Source organism: Trachemys scripta, chromosome 10, assembly GCF_013100865.1.
Source record: "Trachemys scripta elegans isolate TJP31775 chromosome 10, CAS_Tse_1.0, whole genome shotgun sequence".
In the NCBI taxonomy this organism is placed as follows: Eukaryota; Metazoa; Chordata; order Testudines; family Emydidae; genus Trachemys; species Trachemys scripta.
The window spans coordinates 66158993-66177557 of record NC_048307.1 but is presented as its reverse complement, the minus strand read 5'-3'; the positions used below and the strand labels follow the sequence as shown (position 1 = coordinate 66177557).

Sequence of the window (18565 nt, the reverse complement as noted above, 5' to 3'; positions counted from 1 at the left end):
TCTCACTACAGACAACCCTGCAGTAAATGTTTTTCAGTTGAAATTTCCCTTCATGTAATTCCAAAAAGCAGTGGAGAGCACAATCAGGAAAATTTAAAATCCTCCTATTCGTTACTTATGCCTCTCCCAAATGTTCTTATTGCTAATAGTTTTGATAATAATAATAATATAATTAATAGGGTGAGGGGAGAAGGATTAGCAAGTATGTTCCTGGATCACAATATCTTTGAATGATTGGTCTGTAGTCAGGACTACTAGAACTGTAATGCCAGATCTTGGGCCTGGCAGAGGGTTTACTAATCTTCAGTGGTGGCCATACCTGTGTAGCCACAAAGGATCCTTATAACAGGGTATGCTGACCCTTGTGGCAGGGTAGAAATCCAGCCCTGCTCTGTTCCACATTTCAGCCCAGAAGGAATGGAACTTTGGGAGTTGTAATCTCCAAGGAACATGGGAGTTGGAGGCCTGACAGTAGGAATGGTGGGAAAGAGCATTCCCAGCTTGTGAATGAGAACGCAGTGTGCTCTCCCAGAGCCTCCAGGGGCATTTTGCTTGCCTGCTCCCTGTAGGCAGAATACATCTGGGAGATATGACTGATGCGCCAGCAGCATCCCCTCCCCAAGGAAGAGGTTGTGGCTTCAAAGCCCCAATCTGGCTCTGTTTCTTTTAGTCTGTTGTCTCAGAATGTTCTTGCAATATATTTTTGGAGGAGATTTAAATTAGGTTATAATTTCCTACAACTATTATGTTTCTATTGTATTGCACAAAAAGAAAAACAACATAAGAAAGAAAACAGTCCTCTGTTGCTTAACTGCCTGTTTATACTTCAAGAGAGGATGAAATACAATACAATTCTTTAATCTTGGATCTAAATCATTTCATTTTACAGGTCTCACAGTTGCGAAACGGATTGAAATCTCTGACCTTCCACAGCTTGTAGCTGCATTTCACAGTCTGGTTGGGTTGGCAGCAGTTCTTACATGTATTGCTGAGTATATGATCGAATATCCACACCTCGATGTTCACCCTTCTGCCAGTGTTCTCAAAACTGTGGCATATTTGGGCACCTACATTGGGGGTGTAACCTTCAGTGGTTCGTTAGTGGCTTATGGAAAACTGCAAGGTACTTTCTTCTTTGCTCTATGTCACGTTAAATAATTTAGGATGGGATTTCCAAAGGTTTCTATGGGAGTGAAGTGCTACTTCCAGTGGGAACTGGGTAGCTAACTTTCAGGTCCTTTCCAAAATCACATTCTTTTACAACAGAGTTATTTTGACAAGTTTGGTGGGATTAGGTGGCCAAAAGATTATATTAGATTGTTATTGGTGACAGCTTTCAACGAATCCTCTCCTGTAAATTTCCAGAGGGAGAACGAGTGCTTGTTTACACTCCCTCAGATGTAGCAAGGACTAAAGGAGGACAAATAGGGGTCATAGAAAATGTGGTAAGAGCTCCTGTAGACTATATCTGGACCCATTATTTTCTTAGTTCCAATATGGCAATGAAAAGCTACTCCAGAGTGAAGTGCGAGGATTATGGCCATAAAAATGAATCAAATTGCTCAGTAATTTAACACTTGTGAAAAATAAACAAACCATTTCATGGTGCATGGCATACTAAAGACACACAAGATATACATGTAAAAATATGAGTTTGAATAACAGTGTTGATGTGGTACAATTCAAGTCCAAAAAGGTTCATCTGCAGTAGTAGCATGACCAGTAACTATAGAAATAATGACTTAAAGACCAAATGCTGGGGGTCCTGTTCAGTCCAAAATAGTTTTCAAGGATAAATAGTCACTGAGGCTTCTTATTCCAGACAAGTATTTGGTCCCCATTAGCAGTGGCAGAGTGATCCTACTACATGGGAAGCTGCTCTGTTGCTGTCTGCCACATCCCATTTCATATAATGATAGGAATGATGTCAAGGGAATCACTGAGTATGAAAAATCCTGATGTGGCTGTTTGGGGAAGCAGTCTGATGGCAGGATCTCTCTTAGCTGACATTTAGGGCCAAACATGCTTCCTTGGCTCACAGCTGAAATGGGAAACTGTGTTGCCAGCCAGGGAGCTGAAGAGGCTTCAGGATGACCCTGGCTGGGTAAAACCAGGGACTGGTGCATGTGAACTGCTCTCCCAGAAAACTGATAATTGAGAGGAACTCCCATCCTCAAAGACTGTTGACCGGGCAGACCCCTCAATGACAGAGACAGGATAGCCAATAGGGCTGGAGGGTTGCCCGAAGGCTGTACACTCATATGTGGAAAAAGACCCGTTCCTGGGAGCTGAGAGTTGAATAAGAGCTGCTGGGAAGTAGGGAGCTCCAAACAACTGATCCTCTGCCTTGTGTCTCCAATGGGCCAAACTTTCCTTTAGATAAATTGATCCACTGTGGAACCAGCATCTTTGGGCTTCTGATTCTGTACCTGCGCTGATAGCTTCTTTGGGGTTCCTGTACTTTAACATTTAAAAATGTTTATATCATAAAATGACTGAATTGTTAACACCTTAGTGTTTGATTCCAGGTTTATTGAACTCAGCGCCGCTCCTTCTACCTGGTCGCCATTACTTGAATGGCGGGTTGCTGGCAGCGTCAGTGGGTGGTATGGGGCTGTTTATGCTGGACCCAAGCTACACTACCGGCATGGCCTGTCTTCTTGGTGTTTCAGGACTTTCCTCAATCATGGTAAGCACACAAGAAAGCACTCTCTGAATCCTTTCAATGCAAACAAAAGAAATATAAAGTTCTTGCATTCATCTGCAGCTTCTGCTGAATGCCAGGAAAATAGAAGCTCTGCACATCAGCTGAAAAATTTGGTGTAATTGTGAGCACTCCTCAAAGCACTATGCAAAATATTTATGGTGCCCTATAGAAATTCCATAACAAATCGCTGCAGGATCCCAGAAACCGTAGTGCAAGGATCCAAAACATTTTAGCTAAGGGCAGTTCAGTAAAACAAGCTATTGTTTGTCTAGTCAGATGTATATGTAATCCTATACTCCAAACCACTGCTATAAATATGATCTGGTTTTGGAAAGATGTTTTGGAAAGAGAGTAAGTGTCCAATCCTGTGAGATGCTGAATGGGTTCAGCTCCTATTGTGTAAATGAGAATTCAGAGTGCTCAGCTCCTCACAGAATCAGACCCATTATGTATAACAGATAATCATGAAATAGCCAAGTTCTTGTACTCAGGTATTGGATGGTTTGTTTGTTTTGTTTTTTAATTAACAGGTTAGTAATAATGTCATTCTTTAAATGTGAGTTTCCATTAGTTTTTCTTTCCGTGGTGTCTATTCAATTGCAGGGAGTCACGCTTACGGCAGCTATTGGTGGTGCAGATATGCCTGTGGTCATCACTGTATTGAACAGCTATTCTGGATGGGCTTTGTGTGCAGAAGGATTCCTTCTTGATAACAACCTGATGACAATTGTTGGTGCCTTGATTGGGTCCTCTGGAGCGATTCTCTCTTACATCATGTGTGTGGTAAGATGGCAACCTATGTACTTGGGCTAACATGCTGACTTTGGTGAAACAAGTCTGGAGCTTCTACTGCGGGAACTTCTTAAAAAGAGACTGGATGGCCCAACTGATCAATTGCTAGTTTAAATCCAGTTCAAACTGGTCATAAATAATCAAAAGTTATTGCGGGTCTGATGACTATTTGGTGGGCTTTTAGAATTAGGATGTGGTACGCATAGGGTTTAGATGCAAAGAGCAACTGGTGATCTCACTCCAGTTCCTAGAGATCTCAGAAACCACTACCACAACTGGCACTGCCTGGCACCAGTATTGGCCTGGATGCTAAATTACTCTCACTGTTAGATGTGACCCTTCCATGTCAGATTGGTGGGATTGTAGTATGGGGAAACTTGCACTGCTGCTGCCTGCACTGTACGTGGTCTCTGAATAAACAGTCTCTAGCATTGTCAATCCGTCATCTAACCTTACTTTAAAAAATGAAGTAAGAAGTAGTATGGTTTGCTTTGTGAGCCCGGTACTGTCAGTCAGCATTTTGACAAGGACCAAAGAATCTGCAATGAAAAATCTCACCCAGTGACTGATTTTGAGGCAACGTGCTGTTTTATAATGAGCAAGAGGGGAGAAGTTCTTTAAACAAATCAATGCTTTTGTGGCGTTGTGAAAAGAAAAATGGTTAGAACATGACTGAAAAACATAAGAATTTCTCAAAGGCACATCTGAAAAGCTTTGTTCAAAATGTATGGGTTATATGCCAAGTGGGATACTGGAGCTTTCCAAATAGAATATTGAACTATTGAACCATTGCTGCATCGTCTTCGGAGTCTTGTTAAAGTACACTTTAATGAGCTGAACAATAATGCAGCTTGCCTTTCCAAACAAACGACATGAGGATTCCCATTAAATGCACTGTTTATTTTGGGGTTCTCTGAATGTAATCAGAACTATTGCTTTTGACCAATGCACTCATTTCATGTCTTCCCACTTAGGCCATGAATAGGTCTTTGCCCAATGTGATTTTGGGTGGATTTGGTACATCTTCTACGGGTGGCGGGAAACCTATGGAAATTGTTGGAACACATACCGAAGTCGGAATTGACCAAGCCATTGAAATGATAAAGGAAGCTAACTCTGTCATCATTACCCCTGGTAAGAGTTCAGATATTTTTGTATGCTTATTCAGTCATGCGCTTGTCAGGATAACTCAGTTATTGCACAACATTCTGCTTAGTTAGTTAAAGGAATGAGCAGAAATTATGACTGATAAAACATCTATGAAAGAATAAGGGAGTCTAGCTAGGAAAGTTAAAGATTCTTGTGGGGATTTAAAAATTGATATTCTATGCATGGAAAAAGCTTGCTAAACTGGGGGAAAGAAACAAGAAGATAATGTAATCTACATCTCATTGGTATTAAAAAGCCTAAGCTGATTTGTTAAAAAGCACCAAATACATTACAGGGCCATTTAGGAAAAAAGATCCATCTCGTCCTCAGGTCTGCATGGACAGAGGGTCTGATTTCACCAGTTTTACACCATTTCATGACACTGAATTCTCATAGACTCATAGACTTTAAGGTCAGAAGAGACCATCATGATTATCGAGTCTGACCTCCTGCACATTGCAGGACACAGAATCTCACCCACCCATCCCTGAATTCAGTGGATTTACTTCTGATTTACCCTATTGGAAGTGATCAGAATCAGACCAACCAGTGATGGTTAAACCCTCATGAATGAATGCCTCACTTTACAGAATAGTAGCTCCTATGGCAGGAGCAGATTTACCATGAAACAAACCATGTGGTGGCACGGGGCCCCCAACAACAGGGGGGGCACCCAAAACGCAGGACAAATATCTAACAACCTGCCCCCGAGTCCCGACCAGCGGCGCAGCAGGGCTCAGGCAAGCAGGATGCCTGAATTCCATGGCCGGTGGCCCCACGTAGCTCCCGGAAGCAGCTGGCTGCTGGCACGTCTCTGCACACCCCTGGTGGGGCAGGAGGCAGCTCCGTGTGCTGCCCCCACCCCGGGCAGCACACAGAAACCCGCTGCCCTTCTCTCCCCAAGGTAGGGTGACCAGACAGCAAGTGTGAAAAATCGGGACAGGGGGTGAGAGGTAATAGGAGCCTATATAAGAAAAAAACCCAAATATCGGGACTGTCCCTATAAAATCAGGACATCTGGTCACCCTACCCCAAGGGGTGTGCAGAGACGTGCCAGCAGCAGGGTTAAGGCAGCTCCCTGCCCACTCTGCCTCCCTCCCTCCGCGCCGCTTCATTCCTGGAAATGGCCAGCATGTCCCTGCAGCCCTGGGAGGTTAGGGGGTGTCTCCATGTGCTGTCCCCACCCCGAGTGCTGATTCCACAGCTCCCATTGGCCGGGAACCCCCCGCTTAGGAGCGGCTGCCGGAGGGGGATGTGTGTGCCCATCACTTTGGGAACCATGCTGCCCAAGGTAAACGCCGCCCCGCTGCCCCCTTCTGCCCTCCAACCCCCTACCCCAGCCTAGAGCCTGCACCCTGCACCCTAACTTTCTCCCAGAGCCCACCCCCCACACCTCCTTTTGCACCCCAATTCCCTGCCCCAATCAAGGTACCTCACTTTATTTTCATTTACTTTCCATTACTTATAATATAGGAGGAAAATGAAGAAGAAAAAAAATGAAAAACGGGGGGGAGGGGGGGGAATAAGACAGAATGTTCTTTTTCTTGGCTGTGTCCCGAGGGGGGGGGGGGCGCAAAAATGAAGCTGTGCCAAGGGCCCCATTAACTCTAAATCTGCCACTGTCCTATGGGCTCTGAAGGGAGTCCTGTCTGTCCTCCTCAATGAAAAAATAGTGACATGGCAGAATGCCTCAAAGGTCGAGAAAACTGGGGATACAAACCCTGAGTGTAAAAGCAGACTTGTCCTGAGTTGGACTTTGCACGCTCTGGATGGTGCTATCATTATGGCACCAATATTGTGGGATTTTCAGTTACTTCAGAGATTTTACTTTTCCCCAAATACTTATAAAAGAAAAGTAATTTCTAGCTACTAAATTCCTTAAAATTAATAAGCCAATTCCTGCAGACTTTACTCAGGGTAATCTCCCATTGAATTCATTATGTGGCCAGATGTTAATTCATTTCAAATTTTCCATAACAACAACCACCAACCAAAAAAACCCCAAAAACCAGTTGTACAAAGTTTTAGGCAATTTTTAACTCTGCCAGTGTAACGATGTGTGGCAAACATGTCTTGAGATCAGGACGCATTCTTCACTCATCTCCTAGCTGCAGGACATCCTGTCCTGTGGATTTAAATATGCCATATCAAATTCTTCTTTCATTGCAGTAAACTACAAAAAGTTAGTGTGTTTTATGAATGTGTATTAACAACATAAGGCCTTGGTCCCAAATATGTAGGGGAAAAAATCCTTAACTAAAATGGCTATTGTGTGTCGGATTGCCTGCAGGGATTGAATGTTTGTTAGCGCGCCAACCCTTTACTTGGCAGCTCATCTGGAATCTGAGTTTGGGTGTTGGGCTCAGTCCCTCGCTCTCTGGGTTGCAGAGGTTAGAAATGTTGCACACACCTAGCATTGCACTCAAGCAAACCCCTACGACTGACCCAGGAGTACAGTTGGCTGGCTCTAGATGCAGCTGCAAGCAGCCCTTCTTAGCCAGATGGATGGTTCATCCTGACGAGGGGCCTCTGTAATGAGGAGGGATAAAGTGGGGAGAAGGAAGGGGACTGCCTGAGTGTCCCCCATCCAAATATGTTGTTTTTAAGAAAAAAAATATTATTCAAAGAATAACAGTAAAGGCCATTGTTTATTTTTGCAGCAACATTTGAAAATTAGGCCCTTAATGCTCATAGCCCTAAATATTTGTTGTTGGTCAAGATGTTTATATTCTCCTCCCCGGGAGCTTAAAGAAATTTGTCTTATGGGATTTGGAGACTTTATTTGGAACACGAGTATGAATTCTGATTATAGCAGTGTGCAGTATTAAATAAGGATCTCTTGGTTCTTTCTAATCAGAGTCTGGGATGTGGGTGATTTAAATAAAATGTCCCTCAGTTGTCTGCTTTGGATTTAATGCTGCATAAGCTATATGATGACAATGGTAAGTTTTTCTAATGATTCATACAGTGTGTGCATCGAGAAGATCATTACAGCTGTGGCCGATACCCCTGGGAGGCAGTGGATCAGGTCCTGGGCTTTGTCTGACCTGACCAGAAGTTGGGGAAGTAAGGCTTTAAGCCACCTCTTGGCCCTCCCAATTTCTTCCTGAGGCCACCAACTGTTGGACAACAGCTCCCATGGGCTATTCTGACAGCTGGGAATCAACTGGTTTCCACAGCTCCCTGTCTATGCCTTTTATCTACTTTTGTCCTGGCCACATTTGCTACACATGGGAATTCTACAGTGGCCTTATCTCTGGTTTACTGCTGCTTTGCACCAGTAGACAAGAGCAATTGAAAATTTGGGACAAGGCGTTTAGTGCTTAGAGCAGTGTTTCCCAAACTTAGGACACTGCTTGTTTAGGGAAAGCCCCTGGCGGGCTGGGCCAGTTTGTTTACCTGCCGTGTCCACAGGTTTGGCCGATCGCGGCTCCCACTGGCCATGGTTCGCTGCTGCAGGCCAATGGGAGCTGCTGGAAGCAGCGGCCAGTACGTCCCTCAGCCCATGCCGCTTCCAGCAGCTCTCATTGGCCTGCAGCAGCGAACCGCGGCCAGTGGGAGCCACGATTGGCCGAACCTGCAGATGTGGCAGGTAAACAAACCAGCCCGGCCCACCAGGGACTTTCCCTACACAAGCAGTGTCCCAAATTTGGGAAACACTGGCTTAGAGAAAGGACTGGAATCAGGAGATCTCAGTTCAGTTCCTGTTAGGATGACCAGACAGCAAGTGTGAAAAATTGGGACAGGAGGTGTATGTGTGTGTGTGGGGGGAGGGGTAATAGGAGCCATAAGAAAAAGACCCCAAAATCGGGACTGTCCCTATAAAATCGGGACATCTGGTCTCCCTAGTTCCTTTCTCTGCCGCTCAGTTGCTGTGTGGTCCTGAGCCAGAAAGTTAACTTCTCTGTGATTTAATCTCTCCATGTGCAAAAGTAGGGCTGATGGATCCCTACCTCCCAGAGAGTATTAGTAGGCTAAATGTGTGGTTCAATCTGGACAGTGATTTTGTAAAATTGGCAGTAGAGGTCTCATACATATTGTTTCTCAGGCTCCATATCAAAAATGCTCAGTTTACAAGCTAGAAAATAGTTTTTGCCTGAATGGCAATCCTGCAAACTCAGCTTGGAAAACCAAAAAGCCGTCTTTCCCACACATCCCCACCAGTAATATGTAAACAGAATATGGTGGTTGTAGAGTGAGTTAGCTGTAGCCAGGACTCTTCGTTTTTCAATGTAATTTACAATGAAACCTGCATTAAGTGCTACCATTGAATTAAACGACCATATTAAAGTATCCCTTTGCAGTTCAGTTTGACCTTTAACTCTGTGTCATCTTCACCAGGCAAATGAGTTTTGTTGGCACCGTGTGCGGTAACTGTGGTTTCTAATATTCATTAATGCAGAAGACATGCTGGTTAATTGAGCCCTTTATGGTGCTTTTTGAGGGATGCTAAGCTTCCTTTGTAAAACACTGACATGTTTTTCATGGTTTAGGTTGGGGTCTTTGTGCAGCCAAGGCCCAGTATCCCATTGCTGACATGGTGAAAATGCTTAATGAACAAGGAAAGAAAGTCAGGTAAGTTGCATATAGTGAGCCAGACCCTCAGCTGGTATAAACTAGTAGGGCTCTATTGATTTCAACGGAGCTCAGCTCTTATTTCAGTGGAGCTATGCTGATTTATACCAGCTAAGGATCTGGTTCACAATGTTGTCATTGAAATAGGCCAGGACAAATACTATACATCAAACATTAAAAGCAATGATAGAACTTCAATAGGAAATCTTTAGTATGTTTAGTATGCCGTGGTAATACACGTGGTAATACACTTTGCCATTCAATACTACAGGCTCAATTTTCAAACTTGAGTGCCTTGGTTAGGGGCTCCAATAAACACTTACGTTCGCAAATGAGCTAATAGATATTTCTAAAAATGAGTTGCTCTCTCATAGCAAATATGGGTGGGATTTTTCAAAAACACCAAAGCAAATTAGAAACACAAATTCCCTGTGAGGGGAAAAATCTCTCCCCACATTAATCAGGAAAACATCTGTGCTGGAAGTCTGCTAGCAGCAAACAGAGCATGAATATGATCTCAGTACTGACAGAGCTCAGGTTTGCCATAGCATTCAGTTGGGAAGTCCAGGCCTATGAATATTTGAGTAGCCTCTGGAATTCAGACATTCATTTTCTTAATATTCGACAAGAATATTAAGTGTTTCAATTCTTGTGTCAAATTCTTGGAAAAGTCTTTTTTTCCCCAGCAGTGGTTGCTTTTTTTTTTTTTTGCAAGTGCATATTAAGAATGTGTATCAATAAGCCACCTCTGCATTAGAAAATGGAACGAATCCTTAGCCACATATCTGTTTAAAGTGTTATTTCATTTGTCCTAGGCTCTAATCCCATTCTTGTGTGGTATATACACACACTGCAGATGACACAGTCTTCATGAGTGATTTAGATTCTGGGGTATGGCTTAAGTGTTAAATGAAATCACCAAATAACATGCCATGACTACATAGTTAATTTTTAACCTTTCCGATGTGAAAGGAGTTCTGTAAGTGTTTCAATTTTCCCTTTCTGGTACTGATTACAGACAGATACATTAATTGCTCTTTCCCAGTTTCAAGTAGCAGTTTCATGACCAGTATTTTATAGCTCTCTCTCTGCATCTGGTTCAGGTATATGAAGTACTGGAACTGGACTGCTTCCACATGTGGAGGATTGCTGACATTTATCAGTCGGCATTTATTAGTTCAGCATGACTTGGTTTCTTTGCTTTCTTGGTTTCCAGGTTTGGTATCCATCCTGTAGCAGGCCGTATGCCAGGACAACTGAATGTACTATTGGCAGAAGCCGGTGTACCTTATGATGTTGTATTAGAAATGGATGAGATAAATGAAGATTTCCCAGGTAAGGGATGAAAGATGATGGCTTAGATTCAAACCATTCTAAATATTTTAACTTTATTTTCTGCTTTTAGTTAGGCCAAATGACTATAATTTTATTCCCAGGCAGTATTTTGGTAGGTAGAAGGGTTGACAGTAATGCTTTTTAAAGACCAGAATCAAGACTAGATAAGACTAAAGGTTTGTCTGACTCATATAAAAGCCGAGCTATGTCTGACATTACTTAATAGATAATCATAATAGCCACTAGGATTTTGCTGTAGAGTGAGCAAAATATATGACTTCTTTCATCAAATATGTGTCTGTATTGTGTCAGTGATAAGGGTATCAGGAAAGGCAACCATGTGATATTCTGAATATTGGACAAACAGATGTATGGTGGGAGTTTAAAGTCAGTCTCTCTGATCCCAATTCAGTCAATGGGAGTTGTAGCAGTGACTTTTATGGGAGAAGAGTTATGGCAAAAATGAGTCCTTTTGAAAATCCACCCTCATGTCAGATTTCTATATCAAGTCCCCGCCCCCTTTTTGCCCTTGCTGTTTGTGGTTTTATGAGGGTATTTGGGTATTTTTATGTTTTGATTCTATTTGATACCATAGTGATTATGAAAGATCATCACTCAGAGTGCCTGGGAAGAGACTGCTTATATATAGGATCATTTGTATTATTTAATAGTGGCATAGTATTAATTTGTATCACTACTACCATTATTGTGAGTGGAGTATGAGTGAGCACGCGCTGCTCTGCAAGCAGGGGCGGCTCCAAGCACCAGCGCATCATGCACGTGCCTGGGGCGGCAAGCCACGGGGGGCGGCCTGCCGGTTGCTGTGAGGGCGGCAGTCAGGTTGCCTTCGGCGGCATGCTTGCGGGAGGTCCGCTGGTCCCACGGTTTCGGCAGCAATTCGGTGGCGGGTATGCTGAAGGTGCGGGACCGGTGGACCTCCCGCAGGTGTGCCGCCGAAGGCTGCCTCACTGCCGTGCTTGGAGTGGCAAAATACATAGAGCACCCTGTCTGCAAGATGCAATTTCGTTGTAGGACACTCGTGCTTTTCTAATATCTGGTAAAACCTTCTTTTGGGTTCGCTGACATTTGGGGTGGAGAGGTAGAAATTACTGCCCCTTACATATGCCAGGTCCCCTAAATCCCAGGGGAGGGAAGATTCACCAGGAGGGAGGGCTGCTGCCAGTTTTGGTGCCACTTCCCTTCTTCCTCAGCATGGCTCCCGGAAGCAGCAGCATGTTCCCCCTGGCTCCTATGCGTAGGGGCAGCCGGAGGGTTCCATGCACTGCCCCCGCCCCAAGAGCCAGCTTCACAGCTCCCATTGGCTGGGAACCATGGCGCATGGGAGTTGCAGGGGTGGCACCTGCAGACAGGACAGCACGCAAAACTGCCTGGCTGCGTTTCTGTGTAGGAGCCAGAGGGGGGACATGCTGCTGCTTCCATGAGCAGGTTGAAGTAAGCGCTGCCTGGAACTTGCACCCCTGACCCCCTCCCATGCCCCAACCCCCTGCCACAGCCCTGATCCCCCTCCCACCCTCCAAACTCCTTGGTCCCAGCCCGAAGAACCCTCCTGTACCCCCAGCCCCACTCCAGAGCCTGAACCACTGGCCGGAGCCCTCACCACCCCCTTGCACTCCAACCTCCTGCCCCAGCCCTGATCCCCCTTCTGCCCTCTGAACCCCTCAGTCCCAGCCCAGAACACCCTCCTGTACCCCAAAGCCCTCATCCCCAGCCCCATCCTAGACCCCACACCCCCAGTCGGAGCTCTCAACTGTCTTCCCCAGCCTGATCTCTCTCCCACCCTCTGAACCCCTCAGTCCCAGCCCAGAGCACCATCCTACACCCCAAACCCCTCAGCCCCACCGCAGATCCTTCACCCCCAGTCAGAACCATCCCACCTCCCCTCTGCACTCCAACCCTCTTCCCCAGCCCGGAGCGCCCTCCTGCATCCCAAATCCCTCATCCCCAGTCCCACCCCAGTGCCCCCTCCCACCTCCCAACCCCTTGAGGCAGCCTCGTGAAAATGAGTGAGTGACAGAGGAAGGGGGGGGTGTAGTGAGCGGGGGTAGGGCCTCGGAGAAAGGGCGGGGCAAGGGGCAGAGCAAGGGTGTTCTGTTTTGTACGAGTATACAGTTGGCAACTCTAGCATGGATATGTAAACCAGGAAAGATGCAGGAAGCTCCTCCCCTTGCATACACAGGCAGGCAGACTGAGTACAGGCAGACTGAGTACAAATGCCCACTCTCTCTGATGGCAAGTGGCTTGGAAGTGTGACTGAGCACAGTTAGCATCCACTTATGCCCAGTGAGCTGCACTGCGCAGAGAGCATGCTCCACCCCTTAAAGCCCTGAGCACACAACTTCAGCATCCCCCACACGCATTCTACTTGCTTCATCAATATTAGAAGATAAGAGGAGATCCCACTGCCAGCTACTCAAAGTAGTTTTTGATGCTCTGACATCACCATCAGGTAATGTTTTATGGCTGTGCAATGGATCACAGGGTTGGACACACTGGTACCTCTGTGTGTGTGTTTAAAAGAAAGCGAACTGACGTCACTTCCATGAATTAGCAGCTTATCCCTGTCAAACTGCTGCTCCAGCAATGCTTCAAGGTAAAACAACTCCAGGCAGTTTAGAAAAAAGCTGTGACAGGAGGCAATAGTGGAGTTATACATGGAGAGATGAAAGGAAGGGAAAGAATATTTTCAAAATTAGATCCTTACATTGTACAGAAATGAATAGATGGAGCTACAATGCCATCTTGGAATTCTGGTGGTCACATAAATCACTTGACCTGCAACAGGAATAATCCCCTAATTTCAACCTCTTCATGCCCTGATAACAACAATAAAAAAACCCTAGATGCAAAAAGAATAGGTGTCATACAAATAATTGTAATATCCGATAGTCTATGCCACAATTGATTGATCTTGAAATGTGACAACTGCCGCTGTTGGCCTTCTTGGCAACAAGGGCACAATGCTGACTCATATCCAGTTTCTCATCCAGTGTAATCCCCAGGTCCTTTTCTGCAGAACTGCTGCTTAGCCAGTCGGTCCCCAGCCTGTAGCAGTGCATGGTTATAATCGTTTTCATTAGCCCATGTATCTGCCAAGATTCAGTTCTGGGTTTGACACAAATGGATGGGCCTAACTTATTTTCATTTAGAGTAAACAGTGAACTATCAACATTTAATGCATGGTTGATTTGTGTGTTTTGGTGTCGCTGTGATAAAGGAAAGGCAGCTGCGAGTTCTAAAACATTTGTAACATATTTCTATTCTGTCTCAGAAACGGACTTGGCTCTGGTCATTGGTGCAAATGACACAGTAAACTCTGCAGCACAGGAAGATCCCAATTCTATTATTGCTGGCATGCCTGTACTGGAGGTCTGGAAAGCTAAGCAGGTACTTAAAAACAATCAAAGTTGACTGAAGTCTGCACAATGTATGTTTATGGAATGTATCTCTGTCTCTCAAGAGAAATGCTGACTTGCACTAAAGACAAAGATAGGTTTTTTTCTGAATACACATGCAAGGAGTATGCACGTAGGTGCATCTGTCTAACAGTGTACGGCAGATACACAAGACGGGCCCAACTCTGCAGACAATTTGGATATGGAATTCCCAGTCATTTCAACAGGAGGGTCCACATGATGAGCCCTGCAGGGTTAAGCTTACAGTGAAATGCTTAATTTGACAAGAGATGCTCTGTCCTGCTCTCATTGATGCCAATGGGAGTTTTGTCATTGACTTTAAAAAGAGCAGGATTGGCTCCTGGATTATATAGCATTTAAAAGGCATTTCTTCTTTAATGGATTTTGCTTTTAAAATTTAGAATGAGCCAAAATACACTTCATTAGTGTTCCAAATCTTCTTCCAAAAAGCTGTGTTTCAGTATATTCCCCAAAAGCTAAAAATCTATTGTTGAATAAATTACTCACAAATTTTTATATTATTTGACCAGATCTAGGTATAAGGGACTGCAGAACTTTGACTTAGTGTATGAGAAGCTTGTGTACATTTGCAAACCCATAGCTTTTCGCTTTCAATTTTCCTCTCACTGGTCTGCTGTATTCACAGACAATGGTGTTGGGTATGTACTTTATATCCACAGTGTCTCTGTTCACAGTGAACTGTGTGGGGTTTCAGCAAATTCTGTATGGGAGGGAATTTCAGATCTAAAGGTAAAATTCAGGGCAGGTAAAAATGGCAGCACATATCTGATGGACACATCCACAAAGGAAAAGAACCAGTTTTGAAATTCTACTTTTAATTCATTGCCTTAAATATAACCCATTCAATGTATAAGACAGGTTAACTAACTCATTTTAATTCAAACTTCATGTTCTCAAAAGTTCTATGGCTATTTAAAGCCATAAAACTGGTACAAGTATAGACATTAGCATGTAACACAATTTAAGATTATATAAAAACTGGGTGATGGGGTGTATGGTGAAGATGACGACGGCACTAAATGACAGGCATACAGATGTTAGAATTAAAAGCAACCTCTTAAAACACAGCAAAATGTGGACAAGTATATGGGGAAAATTGAGATCTCCATGTTAGTCAGCACATGCCAAGCTTGTTTTGTTATGTTTCTGTTAGACAATATTCCAGCAGGTTGTGTTCTCACACAGTAAAGATTTAGTTCTGATCTCAGATTGGAATGTTAGAACATTTACAAGGTACTTGATATTGTTTGTATGCAGGTAACATTAAGATGCAGTAAATAATTGCATGAAACAAGCGATTTTTAATTGTTGAAATATGCACCTAAGAAGCAAAATGTTAGTAACATCTCTGGATATGAAAGCATCATTTTGATAGGTTTAATGAGATAAATTATAGAAAATATATGTTTGACTTTACTCTGCATGTCTCACATTCAGAGTAGTACACACCACGTATCTGGCAACAGATTTTGGCCCTTACCCAGAAAATTAACAGTGTTTCGGGTATCACATTACATCATATCCAACATGGATTATTGTTTAATGAAATACTATTGCAGTCAAACTGGCTTGTGCTGTGATCATATTAGATCTCAGAAGCAAAGTTGGTCTGGTCAGAACCTGGATAATTTAAGGGGGCAAAACCCAGCTGCTGTGGAAAAGGTAATTTAGTTTAGCACTTTTCCCAGTCTGTTGAATCCAACGCCTAGTGTCAGGGAGCACTGTCATGCTGGAGGTACTGCTTGAGATTTTGCACATCTGATTAGGGAATTTCATGGCTAAATCCTTTCCTCCCCTTTGTGAATCTCAACCAGTGTTCTTTGGCAGTTACATGAAACGGAGTCATTAAAAGACCCAATGGCAGTTAGCATAAATTAGGCAAATTAACATGTCTTGGTCAAATGCTGATTTGGGTAGTTACATTTTGCCTGCCTAATTTCCTCTTGCACTTTCAATTGTATTGAATGCTCTTAATTTGCTTTTCTTAACTGTCCTTTAGTTTTTCCATGTGCTGCTAAACAGCCACTGCCTTCCAGGTGGCTGCAGAGCTGGAGGAGATTCTTGCTCAGTTCTCTATCAGTTTAAACCACAGTACAATCTTTCAGGATGGAAGGTGGCACATAAATGTGAGGTCTGAGAATAGTTAGATATGGGCATGCAAAAGTCAATATAAAATGTATGCCAATATCGCTGGGATGCAATTTTGTTTGAGCCAATGCATTTAATACATGCCAAGATTTGAGATTGTATAATATATGTAACATGTTATTTTAAAAACTATTACTTTAACTACATCCTCCATGAGAACCTACTGAAAGTTTTTATTTCATTTAATTCTTTCATGCTGCTATTTTCCCCCCGCCAGGTCATCGTCATGAAGCGTACACTGGGAGTTGGGTATGCTGCAGTTGACAATCCCATTTTTTACAAACCTAACACTGCAATGCTGCTTGGGGATGCAAAGAAAACATGTGATGCTTTACAAGGCAAGATTAGGGAAATGTATTATACTCATTAACACTGATATTCAGAATTGTAAAAGGGTACTAGATATAATTTATATATTTCAGTAAATAGTTTGGAGGCGTATCCAGCACCTTATTTATATGCAACCATTTCAAAAATAAAAGAGCATCCAAACATAACAAATTAGCTCTTAGACTAATTGGTGATTTATGTGCCTTAGTACACACAAATGTAAGTCCCTGTATTTAATAATAATAATAATAAAAACACTTTGCTCCCGTGGTGTTGCAGATTAATTATTTCTCTAATCTTGCAGCCTCAGATACAGCACTTTGGTTTTCTCTCTGTCTTCTCTTTATGCTCAATGAGACAGAAATGATCACAGAAAATATTTGGTTTATCCTCCTACTAATGAATAGTAGTGCAAAACAATGCTTTGTAATAGTATCAATGTGAACCTCAGTATAGCACCAGGAAGATTTACATATTTGCTTTATTTTTTAAATGACATTATTGTGTAGAGGACGTATCTACTGCTCCTTTACACCTCTGGGTAAGAACCAGGATGAGTACTGCATATAGCATCGCAGGCTGAGCTGCACTTCACACATACATAGCCAGAGTAATCTGCCATTGCTTGTGGGTATGTGGGGCAAGGGCTCCTGGAGTTAGCAGTGTAGCCTCCCATGCCTGCTACTCCACTCTACAGTTCATCCATAGCTCTTTCTTGGGTCATTCCATTCCTGTATGTGCAGATCCTGAGGATTCTTACTTTGCCCACTCTCACTGCCATCTTCCATGCTGGGCTATTACAAAGACCACCTCAGTGATGTATAGGAGGTGCTGAGATACCCTACCCAACTATTCTGCTGGCAGACTCCCCCACTTACATGGATGCCTAAATAAGTCAGAGGGACTTACATCTTCTGAATCCGGGCGAGCTTCATCCATACTCTATTTATTCTAAAAATGATTCCAGAACTAACTGGAATAAAGGAAGCCCAGACACCCATGCTAATAGCAGCAGCAGCAGCACAAAGCAGCATTCATGCTATTGACATGGCAACCAAACAACAGATTTCTAGGAAAAGTGAATTAACAGCTCTCTATGCAGGTCAGATCATTGAGATCAAGGCAAGCATGGATGCGTGATTATACCATTGGACATACAGTGTGTATGGCAGACAGATTTAGATGGGCTCCAAAATGTGCATAAGATGCATATTGATTTTCCTAGGAAATATCTATCAAACCTACATGCTGCCAGGTGCTATTCTGTAAAGTAAAAAAGCAGATGAACTGGAAATTTATATCAGAAGACTCTTGACAGAACTATTTATGTGAGTATCCCAACACAAAAAATGCTTTTCTTTATGTGCTTCTCTAAACTGGTGACAACAGGGCCGGCTCCAGCCACCAGCCTGGCAAGCAGGTGCTTGGGGTGGCCACTCTGGAGAGGGGCGGCACGTCCAGCTATTCGGCGGCAATTCGGCAGACGGTCCCTCACTCCCGCTCGGAGCGAAGGACCTCCCGCCGAATTGCCGCCGCAGATCGTGATCGCGGCTTTTTTTTTTTTTTTTGGCTCTTTGGGGCGGCCAAAACCCTGGAGCCGGCCCTGGGTGACAAAGCCTATTCTAGAACTGATTCAAAGTTTTAGTGCTAATTTTTAAAGCCGTATGTGTGCTGAATCTGGCTAGCTTAGAGAGCACCACTCTCTTCAATAGCCACCTTGGTGTGAGCGGCAGGATGCTATGACTCATCCCAGAATGAAACTTTTGGTGGCTGGGCATTCTCAGTCACAGTCCTCTGACTGTGAAATTCCTTCCTGCCAAAGAGCAGGGTGAGGACGTAGGCTCAGGAGATCCATAAAGTAGTAGATAACTATTTTATAAGTGGGGAAACTGAGGCACAGAGTCAGATAGCATCAGTGATAGAGCTGGTACTAGAACCCAGCTAAATTGGTGGGACACTTTCTGTTCTGTCCACTATGCTATGGGGCCTCTCCGGGCACTCCATAGCGGCAGTTGTAAGCTGACGTGTTCATAATAAAATTATGGTTGGGATAAGCTAATTATAGTGGGCAGGT

At 43.7% G+C, this 18565-nt stretch overlaps 1 protein-coding gene across 1 annotated transcript in view; it reads left to right on the top strand.

The window, feature by feature from the left end:
* The window catches only part of LOC117883803 (NAD(P) transhydrogenase, mitochondrial-like), a 74537-nt gene extending 57776 nt beyond the window's left edge, over positions 1-16761 (top strand). Inside the window, exons 15-22 of the mRNA XM_034783567.1 lie at positions 890-1123; positions 2529-2689; positions 3311-3490; positions 4474-4633; positions 9142-9223; positions 10440-10558; positions 13848-13963; positions 16379-16761. Of these exons, the coding sequence (XP_034639458.1) occupies positions 890-1123; positions 2529-2689; positions 3311-3490; positions 4474-4633; positions 9142-9223; positions 10440-10558; positions 13848-13963; positions 16379-16531 (1205 nt within the window). The 3' untranslated portion in view covers positions 16532-16761. The remainder of the gene's footprint in view (positions 1-889; positions 1124-2528; positions 2690-3310; positions 3491-4473; positions 4634-9141; positions 9224-10439; positions 10559-13847; positions 13964-16378) is intronic.
* Positions 16762-18565: the final 1804 nt, after the last annotated feature.